The sequence below is a fragment of the Pseudoliparis swirei genome, chromosome 7 (genome assembly GCF_029220125.1).
Source record: "Pseudoliparis swirei isolate HS2019 ecotype Mariana Trench chromosome 7, NWPU_hadal_v1, whole genome shotgun sequence".
Taxonomy (NCBI): Eukaryota; Metazoa; Chordata; class Actinopteri; order Perciformes; family Liparidae; genus Pseudoliparis; species Pseudoliparis swirei.
The window spans coordinates 30,267,766-30,290,469 of record NC_079394.1 but is presented as its reverse complement, the minus strand read 5'-3'; the positions used below and the strand labels follow the sequence as shown (position 1 = coordinate 30,290,469).

The following is a 22,704-nucleotide window of genomic DNA, read 5'->3' as shown; positions in this document are numbered from 1 at the left end:
GCTTAACCCCAAAAGTCTCCCCGATGTCTACAGCGTGTCAGTCCTGATTGGCTGGTTGAACCTAAGCTCCTCCCATCAGTGTGTGAATGATGTCATAGCGTTGAGCCATATTGATGAAATATGAACTAATAACCAGGAGAACTTGTTTCTGTTGTCACACACACACACGTCTTGCAACTCATTTATTTCATTTACAGATTAAAATACCATTCACAGAAATGCTGAGATTTTAAAAAGCGTCATGATAACGTTGTTCGTCGATTTAGAGCACATTCATCATCTTCATCAATCTTCATCATCGAAGGCCACGCCGGTCGCCTGCCGCGCTCTAAAGAGGTCAGAGGTCAGAACACATGGGATGTACCATCTGGTTCTCAAAGACAAGTTTATTACATCACAACTGATACTAAATATGACCAAAGAATACATCAATAAGACTAAATCCTGAAGTCCTCTGAGAAGAAGAGGATGAAGAGACAAGTCCTCCAACCTTTTGGTTCCCGGGTTCACGAGAGAAGCTCCCGGAAGACGTTTCTTCATCACCGCTGACGGAGCGCAGCTCAGCTGCAGCTGGGGTTCAAAGTCTAGAGAGAAGAGCAACGGCATGTCTCACTTCCTGTCCCCCAGAAACCTTAAGATCCCCAAACCGAGGAGGACCGGAGAACACCAACACCACAGGAAGGGAAGAGACCATCAGGAGGCCAGAGGAACCAAAATCAGGAAGCAGGAAGCCTGGACGGGCGAGGAGGTGAGCCGACGAGGGAGCCGACGAGGAAAGGAGCTGACAAGGAAGGGGACAAGGGAGCCGACAAGGAAGCTGACAAGGGAGCCTCCAGGGGACCGGCCAGACCCAGCTGGGCCCGACGGCCTCCTGGTTCTGGCCCAAGAACCAGTTCCAACCAGCTAACGGAGGTCACCTCTGACCCTGAACTCTGGTGTGAAGTTTGCACACAACACTAAAGCCAACGATGAGACTTCCTGTGGAGAGGCAGGTCCACAACCTCAGGGAGCACGATGAGGTGCAGTACTGCCCCCTGGTGGACTGGAGCTGCACTGCGCTCCAGTGGTGATATCCACGCGGCGCTCTGAGGTTTAGCTTAACTTTAGTCCAAAAACATATTTTTAACTAGAATGGGCACTCGGTAGAGCGCATACCTTCGCATATCACAAGATTGGGCATTGAATTATGAACATTTTGGCATTAGTTGCATGCCAATTGGACAAAAATGTATCGTGCTATGGTAAAAAAAAGATTTTGACCTTTCCATGACCTTGACCTTTGACCCGATTGATCCCAAAATCTAATCAAATGGTCCCCGGATAATAACCAATCATCCCACCAAATTCCATGTGATTCAAGAAGATTTGACCTGTTCATGACCTTTGACCCGATCGATCCCAAAATCTAATCAACTGGTCCCCGGATAATAAACAATCATCCCACCAAATTTCATGCGATTCGGTTCAATACTTTTTGAGTTCTAAAGATTTTGACCTGTTCATGACCTTTGACCTTGACCTTTGACCCGATCGATCCCAAAATCGAATCAACTGGTCCCCGGATAATAAACAATCATCCCACCAAATTGCATGCGATTCGGTTCAATACTTTTGAGTTTTGAATAACACATACAAATAAATAAATAAATAAATGGCGATCAAAACATAACCTTCCGGCATTTTCAATGCGAAGGTAATTATGGGAAATAAAGCAGCTTTTGGGGTTTTCTGGCCATAAATTTGAATAAATTCAAATAATTGTGTTTCAAATGGCAAAATAGATACTTTATAATGTTTAAATCAAGTATATATTCTGAAAACTGACATTTAGAGATCTTTAGTCTAAAAACACCAGAAGAGGCCTTTGAAACCGAAAAGTATTTGTATCTTTTTTTAACCCTACATGTCGTCATTCACACGTTCACAGAGCATTCTGGGGGTTAAGGACACAACGACATGGACGAGCCGCCGGTCCTCTGAGGGCCCACCCAGCTCTCCACTGAGCACCCTTTGGTCTCCAGCTTTAGGAACATACCTGTGGACCTTTGGTGACTTTTCACTGGACTGACAGGAGATCCACCTGTCAGGAGGAAAGACAATAAAGTCCTTATGAGACATTCAAGCACCATTTTTGAGCCGATTGGTTATTGTGGCCTCTAATTGGCCTCAGCAGCTGTCTGATCAGCCAGCTGCTGAGGCCAATTAGAGACCACACCTCCACAGCTGCCACAGTCATTATCAACCCTTTGAGACGGTACATTGTAGACACATGTAATCCTGTGATGTGAAACCACAGAAGAAGAAAGAGCACGTACCTTCAGGCTGGGCGAGGCGGTCGGCCATCTTGAACAGCAGCTCCTTCAGCTCCGCTGCAGCCAGCGGGCCGTCCAGTCTGGACAGGGTCAGGTTCTGGTCTCCTGGACCGGAGCTCACCTGGAGTTCCGCACCGGCGTCACGCACCGCAACCGACCCGCCCCCTCTCCCCCCGGCCGACCTGACGGAGGCGGGAAGAAGAGTCATCCTCGCTCGTGGCTCGACGGTGATTCACGACCTCGCGATGTTCCTCAAAGCGGGTCGAGAGGATTCACAACCTCACCTGAGGTTTAGAATACACTCCTCTGGGGAGCTCCAGGCCAGCCGCCGTCTCTAAACAAACATACCGTTACGAACATGGAAGGAACCAAGTGGGTCCGCCGTGGGGGGTGTGACTTACAAACTGGCTCCACGCGGCGTCGCCGCCCTGCGTGCTCCAAACATCGGCTGCGTCTGTCAAACTGCAGGAGAGGAACAACAACGAGGTGACGAAGAGTCACACACACATGACGTGGAGAATAAACACCTTCCACAGGTCAAAGGGTCAACAGGTCAACACACACCTGACCAACAGGTCATCAGTGGACTCAATAACATGGATTACATGTGTTCATATTATTGTGTCCACCCCTTGACATGAACCATGCTATCCTTAGCATGCTCTCTAAAGGGCACAGACGGGCCCACGCCTCTACATACGTCATACATACATCATACATACATCATACATACGTCATACATACATACATCATACATACATCATACATACATCATACATACATCATACATACGTCATACATACATACATCATACATACATCATACATACATCATACATACATCATACATACATCATACATACGTCATACATACATACATCATACATACATCATACATACGTCATACATACATACATCATACATACATCATACATACGTCATACAAACATAAATACATCATACATACATCATCAGACATATATACAAACATTATACAGACATTAATACGTCATACATACATCATACGTCATACATAGCAGCCTGACGCCTTCTTGAAGTTCTCTTCCTTCCGGTCGAGCTCGTCGCGTGTCTTGGCTCTTAGTTTGTGTTCTTGTTGGACTCACCAGAGGTTCCATGTTCCCGGTTCCGTGCGCGTGTAGCAGAGGAACCGGTTCCGCTTCTGTGCGTCCCACAGGCTGCAGTAGGACCGAGGCGACCCGTCCATGTTTACTTCCTGACTCGACGGCGGCCGACGAGGCTCAAAAAGAAGGAACGCGCGTGTGCTTCTTCTTCTCTTCTCACGCTGTGAACAGCTCGGGCTGCACACCGCCCCCTGCTGTTCAGGAGTGTTACAGCTCGTGAACCCGGATATATCAGTGCTTCTGTTCACAGTACCCGACCAGACCGGTTCCGGTCCAGCCTCTCTGATGACGTCATCACGCTTTGTCTCTCTGCCTCGCAGAGCAACACCTTCTTTTACTCCACAGTTAGCAGCCGGTGTGTATCAGTCTGTTCCTTTGTGTACAGTTTAGTGATACCCTCTTTAGTCCTATAGTACCATATTACCCCACTAGAGAGCTTGTAGTACCATATTACCCCACTAGAGAGCTTGTAGTACCATATTACCCCACTAGAGAGCTTGTAGTACCATGTTACACCACTAGAGAGCTTGTAGTATCATGTTACCCCACTAGAGAGCTTGTAGTACCATGTTACCCCACTAGAGAGCTTGTAGTACCATGTTACCCCACTAGAGAGCTTGTAGTACCATGTTACACCACTAGAGAGCTTGTAGTACCATGTTACCCCACTAGAGAGCTTGTAGTACCATATTACTCCACTAGAGAGCTTGTAGTACCATGTTACCCCACTAGAGAGCTTGTAGTACCATGTTACCCCACTAGAGAGCTTGTAGTACCATATTACACCACTAGAGAGCTTGTAGTACCATGTTACCCCACTAGAGAGCTTGTAGTACCATATTACCCCACTAGAGAGCTTGTAGTACCATGTTACCCCACTAGAGAGCTTGTAGTACCATATTACCCCACTAGAGAGCTTGTAGTACCATGTTACCCCACTAGAGGGCTTTTCTCCCATCAACCGTGACCAATTATCTTCAACGGTTTCTACTTCGAACACGTCTACCTGTCTCTTGGACCCCATCCCGACGAGGCTGCTTAAAGACGTTTTGCCTTTAATTGGCGGCTCTCTATTAGATATTATCAATGTGTCTCTGCTAACAGGCCACGTACCACACTCCTTCAAGGTGGCTGTTATTAAACCTCTCCTGAAGAAGCCCACTCTGGATCCAGAGGTGTTGGCTAACTACAGACCGATCTCTAACCTCCCCTTCCTCTCCAAGATCCTTGAGAAAGTGGTCGCAAATCAGTTGTGCGACTTTCTACATCAAAATAGTTTATTTGAGAAATTTCAATCAGGATTTAGAAAACACCACAGCACCGAGACGGCACTGGTGAAAATTACAAATGACCTCTTAATGGCAGCAGATAAAGGACTCCTCTCTGTCCTGGTCTTGTTAGACCTTAGTGCTGCATTCCACACCATTGACCATGACATCCTGTTACAGAGACTGGAGCAGTCGATTGGCATTTCAGGCACGGCACTAATTTGGTTTAAATCCTATTTATCAGATCGATCTCAGTTTGTATTTGTAAACGATGACGCTCGATAACCACCAACGTTAATCACGGAGTTCCACAAGGTTCTGTGCTTGGACCAATTTTATTTACCTTATACATGCTTCCTTTGGGCAATATTATCAGGAAACACTCCATAAACTTTCATTGTTATGCAGATGATACTCAACTATATTTATCGATAAAACCAGAGGAGAGCAACCAACTCGGTAAAATTCAAGCATGTCTTAAAGACATAAAACATGGATGACCTGCAACTTCTTGATGTTAAACTCAGACAAAACCAAAGTAATTTTAATTGGCCCTGAGCACCTCAGAGATCAATTATCTGGTGATGTGGATTCTGTAGACGGCATTGCCCTGGCATCCAACACCACTGTAAAGAATCTTGGCGTTATCTTTGATTGGGACTTGTCCTTTAACTCCCACGTAAAGCAAATCTCAAGGACTGCATTCTTTCATCTACGTAATATTTCAAAAATCAGGCACATCTTGTCTCAAAAGATGCAGAAAATTGGTTCACGCTGTCGTTACTTGAGACTGGATTACTGCAACTCCTTATTATCAGGCTGCTCTAATAAATCTCTTAGGTCCCTCCAGTTGATCCAGAATGCTGCAGCTCGTGTTCTCACTAAAACTAAGAAAAGAGATCACATCACTCCTGCACTAGCTGCTCTGCACTGGCTCCCAGTAAAATCAAGAATCACTTTTAAAATTCTTCTTAACGACAAAGCCTTGATTGGTGATGCACCATCATATCTTAAGGAGCTTGTAGTACCATATTGCCCCACTAGAGAGCTACGCTCACTAAATGCGGGACTACTTGTAGTTCCTAGAGTCTTAAAAGTAGAATGGGAGCCAGAGCCTTTAGTTATCAAGCTCCTCTTTATGGACCCAGCTTCCAATTTCAGTCCGGGAGGCAGACACAGTCACCTCGCTTAAGAGTAGACTTAAGACCTTCCTCTTTGACAGAGCTTATAGTTAGGGCTGAATCAGGTTCACCTGGTCCAGCCCCTTGATATGCTGCTATAGGCTTATAGCTGCCGGGGACGTTTTAGGATGCACTGAGTACCTATCTCCTCTTTTCTCTCCTTAAGGATGAATTTTCATCTCTCAATCACACATTACTAACTCTGCTTTCTCCCTGGAGTCCTTTTGACTTCACGTCTCATGGGGTCATCGGACCCTATGAGACGGCATAGATCCCATCTGCCTGATGGATCATCGAGGTCTGGGTCGTGGAATTCCTGCACATGACTACGCCAGTGTCCTGTTGAGACTCCGCCCACAGTTGAGACTCCGCCCACTCCTCCTAACCACCGCCATCTGCCTGATGGATCGTGGAGGTCTCCATCGTGGAATATGCCTACTATGAACTATTCATACACTCTGTCATATTCATTGAATGTATTTTAACTCTAAATCTGTCCATCTGTACACATTACATCTATTGCATCTGTCCATCCTGGAGAGGATCCTCCTCTGTTGCTCTCCTGCAGGTTTCTTCCTTTTTCCCCTGAAGGGTTATTTGGGAGTTTTTCCTGGTCCGATGTGAGGTTTTGGGGCAGGGATGTCTATGTGTACAGATTGTAAAGCACTCCGAGACAAATTTGTAATTTGTGAAATTGGGCTATACAAATAAACTGAATTGAATTGAATAGAGAGCTTGTAGTACCATGTTACCCCACTAGAGAGCTTGTAGTTCCATAGTACCCCACTAGAGAGCTTGTAGTACCATGTTACCCCACTAGAGAGCTTGTAGTACCATATTACCCCACTAGAGAGCTTGTAGTACCATATTGCCCCACTAGAGAGCTTGTGGTACCATATTACCCCACTAGAGAGCTTGTAGTACCATATTACCCCACTAGAGAGCTTGTAGTACCATGTTACCCCACTAGAGAGCTTGTAGTACCATATTACCCCACTAGAGAGCTTGTAGTACCATGTTACCCCACTAGAGAGCTTGTAGTTCCATATTACCCACTAGAGAGCTTGTAGTACCATGTTACCCCACTAGAGAGCTTGTAGTACCATATTACCCCACTAGAGAGCTTGTAGTACCATGTTACCCCACTAGAGAGCTTGTAGTACCATGTTACCCCACTAGAGAGCTTGTAGTACCATGTTACCCCACTAGAGAGCTTGTAGTACCATATTGCCCCACTAGAGAGCTTGTAGTACCATATTACCCCACTAGAGAGCTTGTAGTACCATGTTACCCCACTAGAGAGCTTGTAGTACCATATTACCCCACTAGAGAGCTTGTAGTACCATGTTACCCCACTAGAGAGCTTGTAGTACCATGTTACCCCACTAGAGAGCTTGTAGTACCATGTTACCCCACTAGAGAGCTTGTAGTACCATATTACCCCACTAGAGGGCTCTTAGTACCTTGAAACATCTTCTGTAGACAGAACCTGCTTCTGTATGGTGACTGGATGTAAAGGAATAAACCATTGGAGGTTTTAAAGGTATTTCAAGTTGGATTTTTAAAAACATTTCCAGATGCATAAAACACAGTTTATGTATAAAAAGAAAGAGGCAAACTCAACTGAAAGACTTGAAATACATAATAAACCAATAGCAATGGGAGTGTCACGTTGTGTCACGTTTCTAAACACACAGGGGAACGAGACACAGGTGGAACCAATGAGGGCGGGGCTTACAGTGAATGAACCAGGCGACACGGGGAAGACCATCACAGGGACAGGAAGTGCAGGGAAACAAGAGGACGCCAGGGACAAGGACTTCAAAATAAAACAGGAAGCACACGGGAGGTGACAGGAAGTTCCTCTCCTAAATCTGCCAACATCACGGACAAGGTTTCTATGTATGCGAATCAATTATGTATCCATTTATTAATTAACCCTGGAACCCTTATCATTATTTATTATCCGATGTGAGGTCAAAGGTCAGGGATGTCGTATGTGTACAGATTGTAAAGCTCCCTGAGGGGAGGTTGTAATTTGTGATATTGGGCTATACAAAATAAACTGAATTTAATTAAATTGAAAGTGTGGGTTGTACATTCGGGGTATGTCATGTGGTCTTAGTGGAGTCACTCACAGTGGTCCTGAATCCACTGGCAGAACCGGTCTGAGTATCTGGAGGGCCGGACTGTGGAGAAGTCCCTGCCTGGGAACCGGAGACATTTCCACAGATTCTCCAGTTTCTTCTTAATGCCGTAGACGGTGAAAATGTCTATGATGCCCACAAAGTGGCGCCGGTCGGGCCCGTCTATCACGTGGATCGCATTTTTGCAGTTGGGCAGCAGCCGGCGGTGATGCTCGAGGAACTCCTGCATGTCTGTGTCCGTGCTGGTTCCATCGTGTAGGGGGTTGATCTCCTGGAGGGGAATCCCCTCATCGGGCCCCTCAGCTGCTGCCAGAGGCCTTCCTGTGGGACCGGACGTGGCCCCACCCACGGTCCCGCTCAGGAGAGTAGCGGTGGGGGGGGTTGACTCGGTGGGACTGTCGGCTAAATCCACAGACCTCCGGGAAAGACAGAGAATAATCCACTTAACACACAACTAGGTTTTCACAGAAAGGCAGAAGGTCAACAAAGATCTGGCTGAAAAAACTTAGACATTTTCTTATTTTTCAAAGCACAGTTTTTTCCAATGAAGATAACATTAAATCATAAATACTCTCTCTACATACTTAATGTGTAAATGACTATTCTCTGGTGTTTAATGAAGTCTCTACATAGGTGTGTAGAGGGTTAAAGTTAGGGTTAACCCTAACGCTCTACATAGTGTATAGAGGGTTAAAGTTAGGGTTAACCCTAACGCTCTACATAGTGTATAGAGGGTTAAAGTTAGGGTTAACCCTAACACTCTACATAGTGTATAGAGGGTTAAAGTTAGGGTTAACCCTAACACTCTACATAGTGTATAGAGGGTTAAAGTTAGGGTTAACCCTCATGCTCTACAGAGGTGTATAGAGGGTTAAAGTTAGGGTTAACCCTCACGCTCTACATAGTGTATAGAGGGTTAAAGTTAGGGTTAACCCTCACGCTCTACATAGTGTATAGAGGGTTAAAGTTAGGGTTAACCCTCACGCTCTACATAGTGTATAGAGGGTTAAAGTTAGGGTTAACCCTAACGCTCTACATAGTGTATAGAGGGTTAAAGTTAGGGTTAACCCTAACGCTCTACAGAGGTGTATAGAGGCCCATCTCCAGTGTTTTAATGGTACTTTGTGTTATCGCCTTAGAAGACTAGCGGAGCGGTAGAAAACCCTTTAAACCCTTTTTATGTGAGCGCAGCTGAAAACAGTTATGCTTCTGAGAGAAAGCTATAAAACTGGCCTTCCTTTGAGCCACAACAAGAACTACATTAATATTGACAATATAAATCATTATTTATAACCTCGTCAATGTCTTGACTATATTTTAAATTCTTTCTGCAATATATTTGATAAATAAAAGTGAGAGTTTTCATGGAAAACACAAAATTTTCTGTGTGACACCAAACCTTTGAACGCTAGTTAAGTGATGGACAAAACAATTGACGTGGCATCTGAGCTAGGGAAGACTTTGGGGGGCCATCTTGGTGTGATAGGCTGATGCTGAACACTCCCCTCTGGCCAGCCTATATAGCGCCCTCTGATTGGTCGATTGGTGAGCTTTCATAGAGTTAGCAGGCTTTAAGACAGTTGAGAGACACCAGCTGATTCCTGTCTTTATGCTCACGGGACATCTTATCATCAACTAAGATGGCCGTATTTCATTTAAAGCTTTCCACGAGTACGTCAAACTTCTTCTATACCCAACTAACAAAATAAGAGAGCTTGTAGTACCATATTACCCCACTAGAGAGCTTGTAGAACCATGTTACCCCACTTGAGAGCTTGTAGTACCATGTTACCCCACTAGAGAGCTTGTAGTACCATGTTACCCCACTTGAGAGCTCATATTACCATGTTACCCCACTAGAGAGCTCATAGTACCATATTGCGCAAATTAGACATCAGGAAATGCCCCAGGACGTATCCCCCACTCGTAGGACCTACTTCGTGGTGCGCACAACCAGGTTGGCCAGGGAGTGTTTCCCCTCCAGCTCGTCTCTGTGCAGCGGCTGGTGGGCCAGCAGGAGACTGTAGTCCAGCACATTGAGCCCACGGAGGAACTCAGCGTCCACCTTCACCTGGTGGGCAAACCAGGAAGTTTCTGGACCTAAAGCAGCAGCAGTTAGTGTTGGAGCATCATAAGTAAGACTACAGACATGCGTAAGGAGCACTTACCTAAAGCAATCGACTGCCCTTCAAAGTTATTGTCCTTCAGGACCTTCAGGACTTGTTTGCCCCCGGTGGTTTTCGGGTCAGTCCACCTCCCGACCTCACAGCCTTTAATGTCGTATCTGTGCCACACAAAGGTCACAGAGTTCACACAACCATGACGTTCATCCACACAGCTGAAACATGGACGCTGTGTACCTGATGTTGATCCTCTCATCGGGGTAGAACACACTCTGCATCACGATGAAGTACTTCTGAGAGCAGACAGACGGCAGTGTGAGTCCTGGTGTCTACGGATGGAACTGGATGTGTTTACCTGATAGTTATTATGTTGATAGAACACCTTCATTTGATTAGGGATTACAATCCTGTGGACACCTGCAAAGTTAAAAGGACAATGGTTATGTTGGGCATTTTATATAGAGAGAGCTTGTAGTACCATATTACCCCACTAGAGAGCTTGTAGTACCATATTACCCCACTAGAGAGCTTGTAGTACCATGTTACCCCACTAGAGAGCTTGTAGTACCATGTTTCCCCACTAGAGAGCTTGTAGTACCATGTTACCCCAATAGAGAGCTTGTAGTACCATGTTACCCCACTAGAGAGCTTGTAGTACCATATTACCCCACTAGAGAGCTTGTAGTACCATGTTACCCCACTAGAGAGCTTGTAGTACCATGTTTCCCCACTAGAGAGCTTGTAGTACCATGTTACCCCACTAGAGAGCTTGTAGTACCATGTTACCCCACTAGAGAGCTTGTAGTACCATATTACCCCACTAGAGAGCTTGTAGTACCATATTACCCCACTAGAGAGCTTGTAGTACCATATTAACTCTATCTATAACTCATTGTAGGTATCGAAATTCAATCTTCTTTGGTGTCCTCTAAAAATATGTTCTTTTTTAATCTCTAGTTTCAACACTACATGGGGTATTACGCTTCATCCCTGTGGAGGCGTCACCTCTTACCTAGAAACCTCACTATCAGGGAATGGGGGTATTTCTCCAGGTGGTCCATGTAGGCCTCCAGGTTGGACAGGAGGAACCGGACCTCGCGCTGGCTCTGGGTCTTCAGGAAGAACCTCTTGTCGTTCCTAAAAACAAGAAACAGACTCAAGAGTGAAGAATGTGGAAATGTTCAACACTTTCTTTCATGTCCGATGACAACAAATATATATTAAGATGTGTGTAGATGGTGTGTAGTTATGTATATGTGTGTAGTTGTGTATATGTGTGTAGTTGTGTATATGTGTGGATGTGTAGATGTGTGTAGTTGTAGATGTGTGTAGTTGTGTATATGTGTGTAGTTGTGTATATGTGTGGATGTGTAGATGTGTGTAGTTGTAGATGTGTGTAGTTGTGTATTTGTGTGTAGTTGTGTATATGTGTAGATGTGTGTAGTTGTAGATGTGTGTAGTTGTGTATATGTGTGTAGTTGTGTATATGTGTGTAGTTGTGTATATGTGTGGATGTGTAGATGTGTGTAGTTGTAGATGTGTGTAGTTGTGTATATGTGTGTAGTTGTGTATATGTGTGTATGTGTAGATGTGTGTATGTGTAGATGTGTGTAGTTGTAGATGTGTGTAGTTGTGTAGATGTGTGTAGTTGTGTAGTTCGATGCTCACGTGATGAAGAAGTCGGCCTTGCTCTTGGAGTTGCTCACGAACTGCAGGTAGCATTCCTCCGAGCAGAGGGAGTCTGTATATTCCTGCTCTGTGATGTCCAGTGAACGCCTCACTGCAGCGAACAGCGGCGCTGCAAACGTCTGCATGGTGAAGCCCTGAAGACGAAGGGTTAACCACGGAGAGACGAAGGGTTAACCACGGAGAGACGAAGGGTTAACCACGGAGAGACGAAGGGTTAACCAGAGAGAGACGAAGGGTTAACCACGGAGAGACGAAGGGTTAACCAGAGAGAGACGAAGGGTTAACCACGGAGAGACGAAGGGTTAACCATGGAGAGATGAGGGGTTAACCACGGAGAGATGAAGGGTTAACCAGAGAGAGACGAAGGGTTAACCATGGAGAGATGAAGGGTTAACCAGAGAGAGACGCAGGGTTAACCACGGAGAGACGAAGGGTTAACTACGGAGAGACGAAGGGTTAACCACGGAGAGACGAGGGGTTAACCACGGAGAGACGAAGGGTTAACCACGGAGAGACGAAGGGTTAACCATGGAGAGATGAGGGGTTAACCACGGAGAGATGAAGGGTTAACCAGAGAGAGACGAAGGGTTAACTACGGAGAGATGAAGGGTTAACCAGAGAGAGACGCAGGGTTAACCACGGAGAGACGAAGGGTTAACTACGGAGAGACGAAGGGTTAACCACGGAGAGACGAGGGGTTAACCACGGAGAGATGAGGGGTTAACCACAGAGAGACGAAGGGTTAACCACGGAGAGACGAAGGGTTAACCAGAGAGAGACGAAGGGTTAACCAGAGAGAGACGAAGGGTTAACCATGGAGAGATGAGGGGTTAACCACGGAGAGATGAAGGGTTAACCAGAGAGAGACGAAGGGTTAACCACGGAGAGACGAAGGGTTAACCACGGAGAGATGAAGGGTTAACCACGGAGAGATGAAGGGTTAACCACGGAGAGATGAAGGGTTAACTACGGAGAGATGAAGGGTTAACCATGGAGAGATGAAGGGTTAACCACAGAGAGATGAGGGGTTAACCAAGGAGAGATGAAGGGTTAACCACGGAGAGATGAAGGGTTAACCACGGAGAGATGAAGGGTTAACCATGGAGAGATGAAGGGTTAACCACAGAGAGATGAGGGGTTAACCAAGGAGAGACGAAGGGTTAACCACGGAGAGATGAGGGGTTAACCACGGAGAGATGAGGGGTTAACCACGGAGAGACGAAGGGTTAACCACGGAGAGATGAAGGGTTAACCACGGAGAGACGAAGGGTTAACCACGGAGAGACGAAGGGTTAACCACGGAGAGATGAAGGGTTAACCACGGAGAGACGAAGGGTTAACCACGGAGAGATGAAGGGTTAACCAAGGAGATGAAGGTCAATGGAGCGTCTCCTTGCCTCGTGACTCCTCTCCACCATGACGTCGTCGGCTGCAGGCGTCTCCTGTGAAAGTGTTTACGAGTGAATACACGACATCCCTGACCTTTGACCTCACAGGAGGAACAAGCAGGTGTCTTCACCTGTCCTGACGTGTCCGCGGCGGTCTGGATGGAGGCGTGCATGCCTTCTTTGATCATGGAGGTCAGATGGTAGAAGTCGTTGTCCTGGTTGACCTCGAACACGCCGATCATCCTCCACCGCTGATGCAGACGCCACCAGCGGCGTCGCCGGGCGACTTTTCTGTCTGCCATCTGTGACGCCAGCAGACGGGGAGTCACGGAACCACGGCGTTAGTCCTGATGGACAGGTGCGACCTCACATGGAGGCTCCTCCCATCAGGTGCGACCTCACATGGAGGCTCCTCCCATCAGGTGCGACCTCACATGGAGGCTCCTCCCATCAGGTGCGACCTCACATGGAGGCTCCTCCCATCAGGTGCGACCTCACATGGTAGCTCCTCCCATCAGGTGCGACCTCACATGGAGGCTCCTCCCATCAGGTGCTACCTCACATGGAGGCTCCTCCCATCAGGTGCTACCTCACATGGTAGCTCCTCCCATCAGGTGCTACCTCACATGGAGGCTCCTCCCATCAGGTGCTACCTCACATGGAGGCTCCTCCCATCAGGTGGTATCCTACATCCTAGCTCCTCCCATCAGGTGGTATCCTACATGGTAGCTCCTGATGGGAGGAACACCTCCACCTGCTCTCGTTGGGACAGTAAGTGGGCGGGGCCAGTCACCATTGGTTACAATACTTATTTGGGTATTGGTAAAAAGTACATTAGTTACCTCTAAGGTGTATAAAAGAGTAAAACGTACATTAGTACTGACATATTGTGTAATTATATCTGGCCAATCCCCAAATAAGGATTGTAATGAATCACCATGGCGACTGGCTCCGCCCACTTTCTGTCACAAAGGCCGACACAATGTTCAAGAAAGAGTCGAGAACTTCAACCAGCAGGTATTTCCACTGCTCCCTCTTGTTTTCAAAAGGGTCCCTGAGGCTCCTCCCCCTTTACCTGCAGACGTGCTTCATTTATAAACGGGATCTAATGTTTAAACATGGTTTGTCTCCTTTTGTCACGTTGTTATCTGACGATATTTAAAGTAAACAGACGTGAGGGGACGGGGATATTTAACAGCTGGTAATTAAATAGCATTTATAGCAAAGCATAAGTTCACGATGAGGTCATGTTCGTCTGCTGTACCCGAGACACGGAAACCGGCTCACACACTCATGAAGCCCAGGTGTAAATCACAGGTGTAAATCACAGGTGTACTAGAGTAGCTCTTACCTGGTTCAGAGGGCTTCGTCTCTGTGCACTCGTCTTCCTCTCACTAGCTCCACATTCCAGACAGGTGAGGCAGCCCTGAGGGCGTGGCACCTGTACAGGGAAAGGTGTGTCAACAGGAGGAACTACAAGGTCCAACAATTAAACCATGACATCATCACATGATTAACACACACATATCCAATCACCACATATAGCATATATATATAATTTTATTTATATATATATGTATATATACATATTTATGTATATATCTTCTTATACAAAAACATCTATATTTATGAATGTATATACAGTATATAAATATATATTTATATATGTGTACATATATTTATGTGTATATATACATATATATATTTATATATATATACATATATATGTATATATTTGCTTATATATATACACATATATATTTATTTATGTATATATATATACACATATCTACATATATATGTAGATATATTCGTTTATATATACATATATATATTTATGTATATACATATATCTACATTTATATATATATACATATATATACATTTTATGTTGTATGCTTTGATCAAACTCTGGCACACACCTTAGGGATTAATAAAGTTATATATCTTATCTAATGTATATCCTTATGTGTGTGGATTTAGACTTATTCATATTAACACACATATTATATTCTCAATGTTAATTTAGCATGTGATAATAAATGTTATAGAAACCACCAAATCCTGAGCAAATTAATTAAAGATATAACAATAACGCATCTATATATATATATATATATGTTCACATGTATAATCCATTACCTCGTTAGGTTTACATAGTTATACTGGTCCTTCAAAACAAAAGCATTGAATATATATTCTAAACAAACTACAGCAGTTTCTCATTCCCTCTAAAAATAGAATAATTATAATAATAGAGACTGATAAATACTATATTTATAATTAAATGTGCACAAAGACATGCAATTGAAAAATCTTTATTAAAAATGTAATACAGACGATGCATAGTGACCTTATGGTTGAGATGTGCAAAATGAGAAATTTAAAGTATTAATGCAGCATAAAGATTAAAACAGGCTGTAGATTAATATTAAAAACATTTAAATTCAATTCAGTTTATTTTGTACAGTCCCAAATAACATAGACATCAGCAGGACCACCAGCAGGGGGCACAGAGAAGGAGGCGGGGCCACATAGGCAGGAGGCGGGGCCTCAGAGGCACGAGGCCGGACCAATGAGGCTAGGCCTTGAGGCAGGAGGCATAAAGAAGGAGGCGGGCCAATGGGGCAGGAGGCACAGAGAAGGCGGGGCCACATAGGAGGCGAGGCCAATGAGGTGGGCGGTACAGAGAAAGAGGCGGAGCCACATAGAAGGAGGCCACCAGAAGTCAAACCGGATTTGCTTAAAGCACCCCAGTCAGCAAGTTTGATCAGAATGAAGAAGGCCCCGCCTCCAATGCTGTATCCATGGTGAGAGCATAGCAACGGTAACTAGGGAGGGGCGTGACTTAACAAACTTCCGTTTTCTCCCTTGTCCAGACAGTTGGTGCAATTTGCTAAACTTTGGATTCAGAAACCAAAATTCAAGATGAAAAAAGAGAATTGATCTGAAGGGCCGGGATCCGAGAGACTCTCGACCTTTAACACTGACCGGCTCAGAGAGGTCAGGCCGTCTCTGCTTCCCCAAAAGAATAAATAAATCAGTCAAATGTGATGTAACAGAAGTTTAAATGTTAGCGATACTCGCGTTAGCTCTTCACAAAACACGTACAGGAACACTGATTAAAGAATCACACACAAATTCTTATTTAAAAGATGATCGGACGCTCGCATCGTGCTTGTAGTGTGTGTGTGTGTGTGTTGTTAGCATCAGTAGCTTGGCACAGTGGTGTGTGAGCACCTCCTCCTCCGTCACTGCTCCTCCCGTGCAGCTCCGGCGCTCGCGGCCAGAAGCTGTGGCGGCGGGCGCAGGAACACCAGCATCACGGTGATGTTGTCACTGGATCCGGCGGCTTTGGCGTGGCACACCAGCCGCCGAGCGACCCTCAGGCCCACGGCGTCCTGCGACCGGTCGGGCGGAGCGTCTCCTTCGGGGTCGGCGGGCTGACGGAGGGCGTCCAGGACCAGGCGCGGGACCTCCGAGGGGTCGACCGCATCGAAGAAGCCGTCGCACGCCAGCAGCACGTAGTCCTCGTCGCCCGACAGCCGGGTGGTGGAGCAGTCGGCTTCTCCAGACACGTAGGGCTTCTGGTCAAAGTCCCCTGGGGGAGGAGGAGCGTGTTGATGAGAGGAACATTTAAAAGACTCTCAATTTAAAGAGATATCTGTTCAATCAAATTAAACTGTTCATCATGCAGGTTTCCTAAATGTCCACTAGGGGGAGCTTTACTCAATATCAGTTAAATTAATAAAACATTCATTGTGTAGTTTTCCTAAATGTCCACTAGGGGGAGCAGGAGTCAATATCAGTTCAATTAAATTAAACATTCATCATGTAGTTTTCCTAAATGTCCACCAGAGGGAGCTTTACTCAATATCAGTTGAATTAAATAAAACGTTCATCATGCAGGTTTCCTACATGTCCACTAGAGGGAGCTTTAGTTTGTGTGTTTTCTCCTCCTTCAAATTCACCAATAGCCCGTCATCATACTTAACGATGGAATCCCTAGTGCACTAGGACCTGGGGGAGGCTGCTGCGCTGGCTTTCTCACTGAGCCTAGTGACGCCTCTCGTTAAAGACATCCAGGATTTCAGCCAATGAGGTGAGCTCAAAGTAAAGGATGCAGGGAGTGACCTGTAAGTCCAGGTAGTCACAGAATGTGGCGAAACAAATCTATACTTATATAAAGATAGATTAAAAGATGTTATTGCTCAGCTAACGTGCTAACATTGGTTCTGAATATCTTGTCACTGGGCGGTTTTATTGATTTATTGATTGCTGTCAGGATGAAATTAATATTTCAACAACAAAAGACACACATGCTGTTGTTGTTGTTTTTGTGACTCACCCAGAGCTCTGGACACAGCGTAGGTGCCATTGACCCGCCAGCATCCCACGAAGGTGACGCAGCCCCCGAGGTCCTCGATCCTCTGTTTCTCATCCTGGTTGGTGGAGGAGAGATCATGTGACTTCACCAACTCACCCGTGGGTTGGCCGCTGGTATCCTCACCTCTCGGTCTGGTTTATGGGGGTCCATGAGGGTCACCGCTCGTCCCTCTCGGACCAGGACTGCTTGAGAGTCTCCCAGCCAGGCCACGGTCAGCTGTGGTCCCTGGAGCAGCACCGCCACGCCCGTCGAGCCGCTCCGCAGGCGCTGACCAACATGGACCGATCAGAGCCCTCAAGGGTGTATTCAGGGTGTATTCAGGGTGTGTTCAGGGTGTGTTCAGAGTGTCTTCATGGTGTGTTCAGGTACCTCTCTCTTGGCCTTGCCCCTGAACATGTCGTCCGTGTGCCTGAAGGCCATCTGGAAGGCTGCGTTGGGGTCGCTCTGCAGCGTCTCCTGTTCACTCAGAGCGACGTGGAGGTGAGTGGCAGCGTAGGAGGCAGCGTCCACCCCCCCGTGGCCATCGAACACCGCGTAGTACGCACAACACCCTGCACCCTGAAGAGAGGAGACAGGAGAGACAAGGAGGAGACAGAGGAGATAGAGATGAGACAGAGGAGACAGAGTGGATAGAGAGGAGACAGAGGAGATAGAGATGAGACAGAGGAGACAGAGTGGATAGAGAGGAGACAGAGGAGATAGAGAGGAGACAGAGGAGACAGAGGAGATAGAGATGAGACAGAGGAGACAGAGTGGATAGAGAGGAGACAGAGTGGATAGAGAGGAGACAGAGAGGAGACAGAGAGGATAGAAAGGAGACAGAGAGGAGACAGAAAGGAGACAGAGAGGAGACAGAGGAGACAGAGTGGAGACAGAAAGGAGACAGAAAGGAGACAGAGGAGACAGAAAGGAGACAGAGGAGATAGAGATGAGACAGAGGAGACAGAGAGGATAGAAAGGAGACAGAGAGGAGACAGAGAGGAGACAGAAAGGAGACAGAGGAGACAGAGAGGATAGAAAGGAGACAGAGAGGAGACAGAGAGGAGACAGAGAGGAGACAGAGAGGATAGAAAGGAGACAGAGAGGAGACAGAGAGGAGACAGAGAGGAGACAGAAAGGAGACAGAGGAGACAGACAGATGTTCATCCAGCCGGCCCGGTGAGAAACACCCGGCTCCAGGAAAGCTTCGTACCTGGATTCCAAACAGCTGGCCGAACTCCGTCAGGGCCACGTGTTTGTCCTCCATCTTCCTCCTGGTGTTCTTGATGGCGTGAACGGAGCAGTGGAGGAACCGCGGGGGGGAGGGGCGCCGCGGGGGGGGGGCCCGATGCCACGCCAGCGCCACCTCGATCAGCTCGTTGAGGAAGAGACGCTGGACGGGCTCCGACTGAAGCACTGAGGACACGAGGGGAAGGGTCAGCACGTATGTATGATGTCACGAACCCATCGACCAATCGGGTCAGACTACCGATGAGAGACTCGGAGTAAAGACGTACAGACGACCGGCGGCTCCTCTTCCTGGTGGTCCCCGGCCTCCTGGGCGCAGTGCAGAGGTGAAAGGTCGCTCTGCAGCAGCCGGGTCAGCGCTGCCCGGCACAGGAGGGCGCCGAGGCCGGCGGGAGCGCCCCTGAACCCACAGAGACGAGCAGAGATGCATGATGGGTACCGGACGCCGTACAGCGATACGGAGGCCCCTCGGGACCGAATGACATTTCTGTTGCACAAAAAGGCTTCGCTAAGGAAACAGGAAGTGCAGAGGACAATGGTGTTTGTACAGACGGGACATGAGGCCTTCCTGAGGAGACGACCAGCCAATGGGGGGAGAGGACGTGTTCTACTGTTCGTTCAGTAGTCCACAACCTGAATGACCATAAACAGTCACACAACCCTTTTCTTACTTTGATATCCTCGTTTTGCCTTCTGCACACGCCAAATATCACATGTTTCATGGTGCGTTCAGGGTGCGTTCATGGTGTGTTCAGGGTGTGTTCATGGTGTGTTCAGGGTGTGTTCATGGTGCGTTCAGGGTGTGTTCAGGGTGTGTTCATGGTGTGTTCAGGGTGTGTTCATGGTGTGTTCAGGGTGTATTCAGGGTGTGTTCATGGTGTGTTCAGGGTGTATTCATGGTGTGTTCAGGGTGTGTTCATGGTGTGTTCAGGGTGCGTTCATGGTGTGTTCAGGGTGTATTCATGGTGTATTCATGGTGTGTTCATGGTGTATTCATGGTGTGTTCATGGTGTGTTCAGGGTGTGTTCAGTGTGTTCAGGGTGTGTTCATGGTGTATTCAGGGTGTGTTCAGGGTGTGTTCAGTGTGTTCAGGGTGTGTTCATGGTGTATTCAGGGTGTGTTCAGGGTGTTATGGGTGTCTTCATGGTGTGTTCAGGGTGTATTCAGGGTGTGTTCAGGGTGTGTTCATGGTGTGTTCAGGGTGTATTCATGGTGTATTCAGGGTGTGTTCATGGTGTGTTCATGGTGTGTTCAGGGTGTATTCAGGGTGTGTTCATGGTGTGTTCAGGGTGTATTCATGGTGTATTCAGGGTGTATTCAGGGTGTGTTCATGGTGTCTTCAGGGTGTGTTCAGGGTGCGTTCAGGGTGTGTTCATGGTGTCTTCAGGGTGTTCATGGTGCGTTCAGGGTGTGTTCATGGTGTCTTCAGGGTGTTCATGGTGTGTTCATGGTGTGTTCATGGTGCGTTCAGGGTGTATTCAGGGTGTGTTCAGGGTGTATTCATGGTGTATTCAGGGTGTGTTCATGGTGTGTTCAGGGTGTATTCATGGTGTGTTCAGGGTGTGTTCATGGTGTATTCAGGGTGTGTTCAGGGTGTGTTCATGGTGTGTTCAGGGTGTATTCAGGGTGTGTTCAGGGTGTGTTCATGGTGTGTTCATGGTGTGTTCAGGGTGTATTCAGGGTGTGTTCAGGGTGTGTTCAGGGTGTCTTCAGGGTGCGTTCATGGTGCGTTCAGGGTGTGTTCAGGGTGTGTTCATGGTGTCTTCAGGGTGTTCATGGTGTGTTCATGGTGTGTTCATGGTGTGTTCAGGGTGTGTTCATGGTGTGTTCAGGGTGTCTTCAGGGTGTTCATGGTGTGTTCATGGTGTGTTCAGGGTGTGTTCATGGTGTGTTCATGGTGTGTTCAGGGTGTATTCAGGGTGTGTTCAGGGTGTATCACATGGAACATCTACTGAACTGTAACATAAATAATCCTGAGGGGGGGGGGGGGTACTTCCTGGTCTCACGTGTATAAACTGTCGTTCCGTGTCTGAACAGCGAAGCCGAGCGGGGCGAGACCAGAGCTGTCCGGAATCTGAGGAATGCAGCCGGCATGTTGCACACCGAACCTTTTGCGAGGATTTCGATAAACGGGATGCCGAATCAGAACGCCACTGAAGCCCGGCGAGGGTCGTACCTGGCCGCCAGCAGCCGGAGGCCCAGCTCCAGGCTCTCCCCGGGCAGCTCCTGCAGGGTGACTCTGCGGCTCAGAGGGCTGGCGGGGAGCGCAGCGCCGTCCTCCAGCGCGGCGGGGAACTCGTCTACAAACCTGCCCAGGAAGGACCGGGCCTCCTCCTCCTCCTCCTCCTCTTCCTCCATGCTGCTGCCGTGGGCTCTCAGGGGAACAGGGGGTCCCGAGTGGAGACCTGGAGGGAGAGAAAGTGGGCTTCAGGTTCCCTGAGTGGTCAATTAAAGCAGAACACACATCACAGACGACATGTAAACCTGGCTGGGACAGAGGCAGCAGGAGCTCGGTTTGGAGGGACCAGTTCACTTTTAAAACACCCACAAAATGAACGTATAAAACAAATGTTCAACCCTTTATTGGGCACTCATTGAAATACTTTTAAATGTAAAATGTCCACGCTACAGTGCTATTGGAGGACATAACAATACTGTTTTACTGTTGTGACATTAAAAAAATAGTTTTTAGGTAGGAAATCAACATAAACGAAGTGACCATATATGGTTCCTCACCCGATACAGGGTTAATTTATAGGTTAAACTCTTGAGACAAAGTCTCAAAAGCTCTAAAATGACATATATATCGATAAAAATATCGATATAACAGTATTTAGTTACATATTTGTAAGTCCAAATCTATGATAGCAAGTCAAGCATTGTACTATTTTATCTTTTGGTGATATGAATATGAACATATTTATAGGGCTAGGACTCCTTCGGAAAAATGTTTTGGGTTAGGACCCCTTAGGAACAGTTTTTTAGAGTTAGGACCCCTTAGGAACATCTTCATAGGATAAGGACCCCTGTAGGAACAACTTTATAGGGTTAGGACCCCCGTAGGAACATCTTTATAGGATAAGGATCCCTGTAGGAACATCTTCATAGGGTTATATACAGGCACAAAGACTACTCTACGCTGTTAGACCAGGTTGTGTTCGCGGTACACACGGATCTCCTCCGGGGGTGGACGGAGTCCTCGCGGCTGAACCGTTAAGGCAACAAGCTTCATTCCCGGCTCGGTCCCTTCAGAAGAGAGCTCGCGCTACCGGAGCTCGCGCGACCGGAACCTCCCGTCCCCGCGCGACGTCCCGCCAACAGAACAACCGGAAGCAAACAGAGACACGAACCTGCGCTGGAAGAGCTGCCGGCAGCAGAACCTCCTGTGTGTGTGTACATGTGTGTGTGTGTGTGTGTGTGTGTGTGTGTGTGTGTGTGTGTGTGTGTGCATGTACATGGACGTGGTGGCGCAGGACACAGCACTCTTCCGGTGCGGTGACGCGCGGCGCGCCCCCTGCTCTGGAGATTTAAAGGGCCATGCTCCTCTTTACCTGGAGGATGACGTCATCATCGGGCCATGAAGGCAGGACGTGAACGTTAGGATTAGGGATGCATTCTTTTCTGATTTGTGAATTAAATGTCAGAAGAGTTCACATAGTTTACCAGAGATCCAGGAGACAGAATTTAAAAGTCTTATTTGATTTGACCATGAGTCCAAAACCCTAAAACATATTTATTTAAAGAACAGACTGACATCCTCACGTTTGAGAAACTGGACCCAGTGAATGTCATATTACTGACTAGTTATGTAATATTGTTAAAGCTCTACTTATGAGAAACA

General features: G+C 47.0%; 3 protein-coding genes across 4 annotated transcripts; all 3 read right to left on the bottom strand.

The window, feature by feature from the left end:
• Positions 1–142: 142 nt before the first annotated feature.
• Positions 143–3,568, bottom strand: paxx (PAXX non-homologous end joining factor). Of its 2 annotated transcripts, none has more exons than XM_056418489.1 (7): positions 3,436–3,568; positions 2,714–2,774; positions 2,597–2,646; positions 2,316–2,494; positions 2,036–2,080; positions 491–584; positions 143–328 (listed from the first exon to the last, which is right to left on the bottom strand). In XM_056418489.1, exons 1-7 carry the CDS (start codon positions 3,534–3,536, stop codon positions 286–288), a joined length of 573 nt encoding a protein of 190 aa, XP_056274464.1. In that variant the 5' UTR covers positions 3,537–3,568; the 3' UTR covers positions 143–285. The 2 variants fall into 2 exon arrangements, with proteins under 2 accessions (XP_056274464.1, XP_056274465.1); XM_056418490.1 differs by lacking the exon at positions 3,436–3,568 and adding an exon at positions 3,331–3,427.
• A 3,914-nt stretch (positions 3,569–7,482) lies between these two features.
• LOC130196626 (phosphatidylinositol 4-phosphate 5-kinase-like protein 1) lies at positions 7,483–14,684 on the bottom strand. The gene is made up of 10 exons (XM_056418906.1): positions 14,601–14,684; positions 13,381–13,551; positions 13,259–13,303; positions 11,841–11,995; positions 11,185–11,309; positions 10,555–10,589; positions 10,410–10,465; positions 10,218–10,333; positions 9,987–10,149; positions 7,483–8,465 (listed from the first exon to the last, which is right to left on the bottom strand). Exons 2-10 carry the CDS (start codon positions 13,549–13,551, stop codon positions 8,033–8,035), a joined length of 1,299 nt encoding a protein of 432 aa, XP_056274881.1. The 5' UTR covers positions 14,601–14,684; the 3' UTR covers positions 7,483–8,032.
• Positions 14,685–15,551: 867 nt separating this feature from the next.
• On the bottom strand, positions 15,552–22,313 carry ppm1f (protein phosphatase, Mg2+/Mn2+ dependent, 1F). The gene is made up of 8 exons (XM_056418769.1): positions 22,214–22,313; positions 21,040–21,268; positions 19,133–19,263; positions 18,829–19,031; positions 18,006–18,194; positions 17,760–17,903; positions 17,598–17,691; positions 15,552–16,850 (listed from the first exon to the last, which is right to left on the bottom strand). Exons 1-8 carry the CDS (start codon positions 22,260–22,262, stop codon positions 16,501–16,503), a joined length of 1,389 nt encoding a protein of 462 aa, XP_056274744.1. The 5' UTR covers positions 22,263–22,313; the 3' UTR covers positions 15,552–16,500.
• Between the last annotated feature and the right edge of the window lie 391 nt (positions 22,314–22,704).

Coding starts and splice junctions, on each gene's coding strand:
- ppm1f (XM_056418769.1), bottom strand. CDS start 22,262: ATGTACACACACACAGGAGGTTCTGCTGCCGGCAGCTCTTCCAGCGCA. Junction 17,692..17,759: donor CCCATAAACCAGACCGAGAG/GTGAGGATACCA, acceptor TCCACCAACCAG/GATGAGAAACAGAGGATCGA. Junction 16,851..17,597: donor CGCTGTGTCCAGAGCTCTGG/GTGAGTCACAAA, acceptor CTCCTCCCCCAG/GGGACTTTGACCAGAAGCCC.
- LOC130196626 (XM_056418906.1), bottom strand. CDS start 13,551: ATGGCAGACAGAAAAGTCGCCCGGCGACGCCGCTGGTGGCGTCTGCAT. Junction 10,466..10,554: donor TAATCCCTAATCAAATGAAG/GTGTTCTATCAA, acceptor GTCTGCTCTCAG/AAGTACTTCATCGTGATGCA. Junction 10,334..10,409: donor GATGAGAGGATCAACATCAG/GTACACAGCGTC, acceptor TGTGTGGCACAG/ATACGACATTAAAGGCTGTG.
- paxx (XM_056418489.1), bottom strand. CDS start 3,536: ATGGACGGGTCGCCTCGGTCCTACTGCAGCCTGTGGGACGCACAGAAG. Junction 2,647..2,713: donor ACGCCGCGTGGAGCCAGTTT/GTAAGTCACACC, acceptor ATGTTTGTTTAG/AGACGGCGGCTGGCCTGGAG. Junction 2,495..2,596: donor GAGTGTATTCTAAACCTCAG/GTGAGGTTGTGA, acceptor CGCCTCCGTCAG/GTCGGCCGGGGGGAGAGGGG.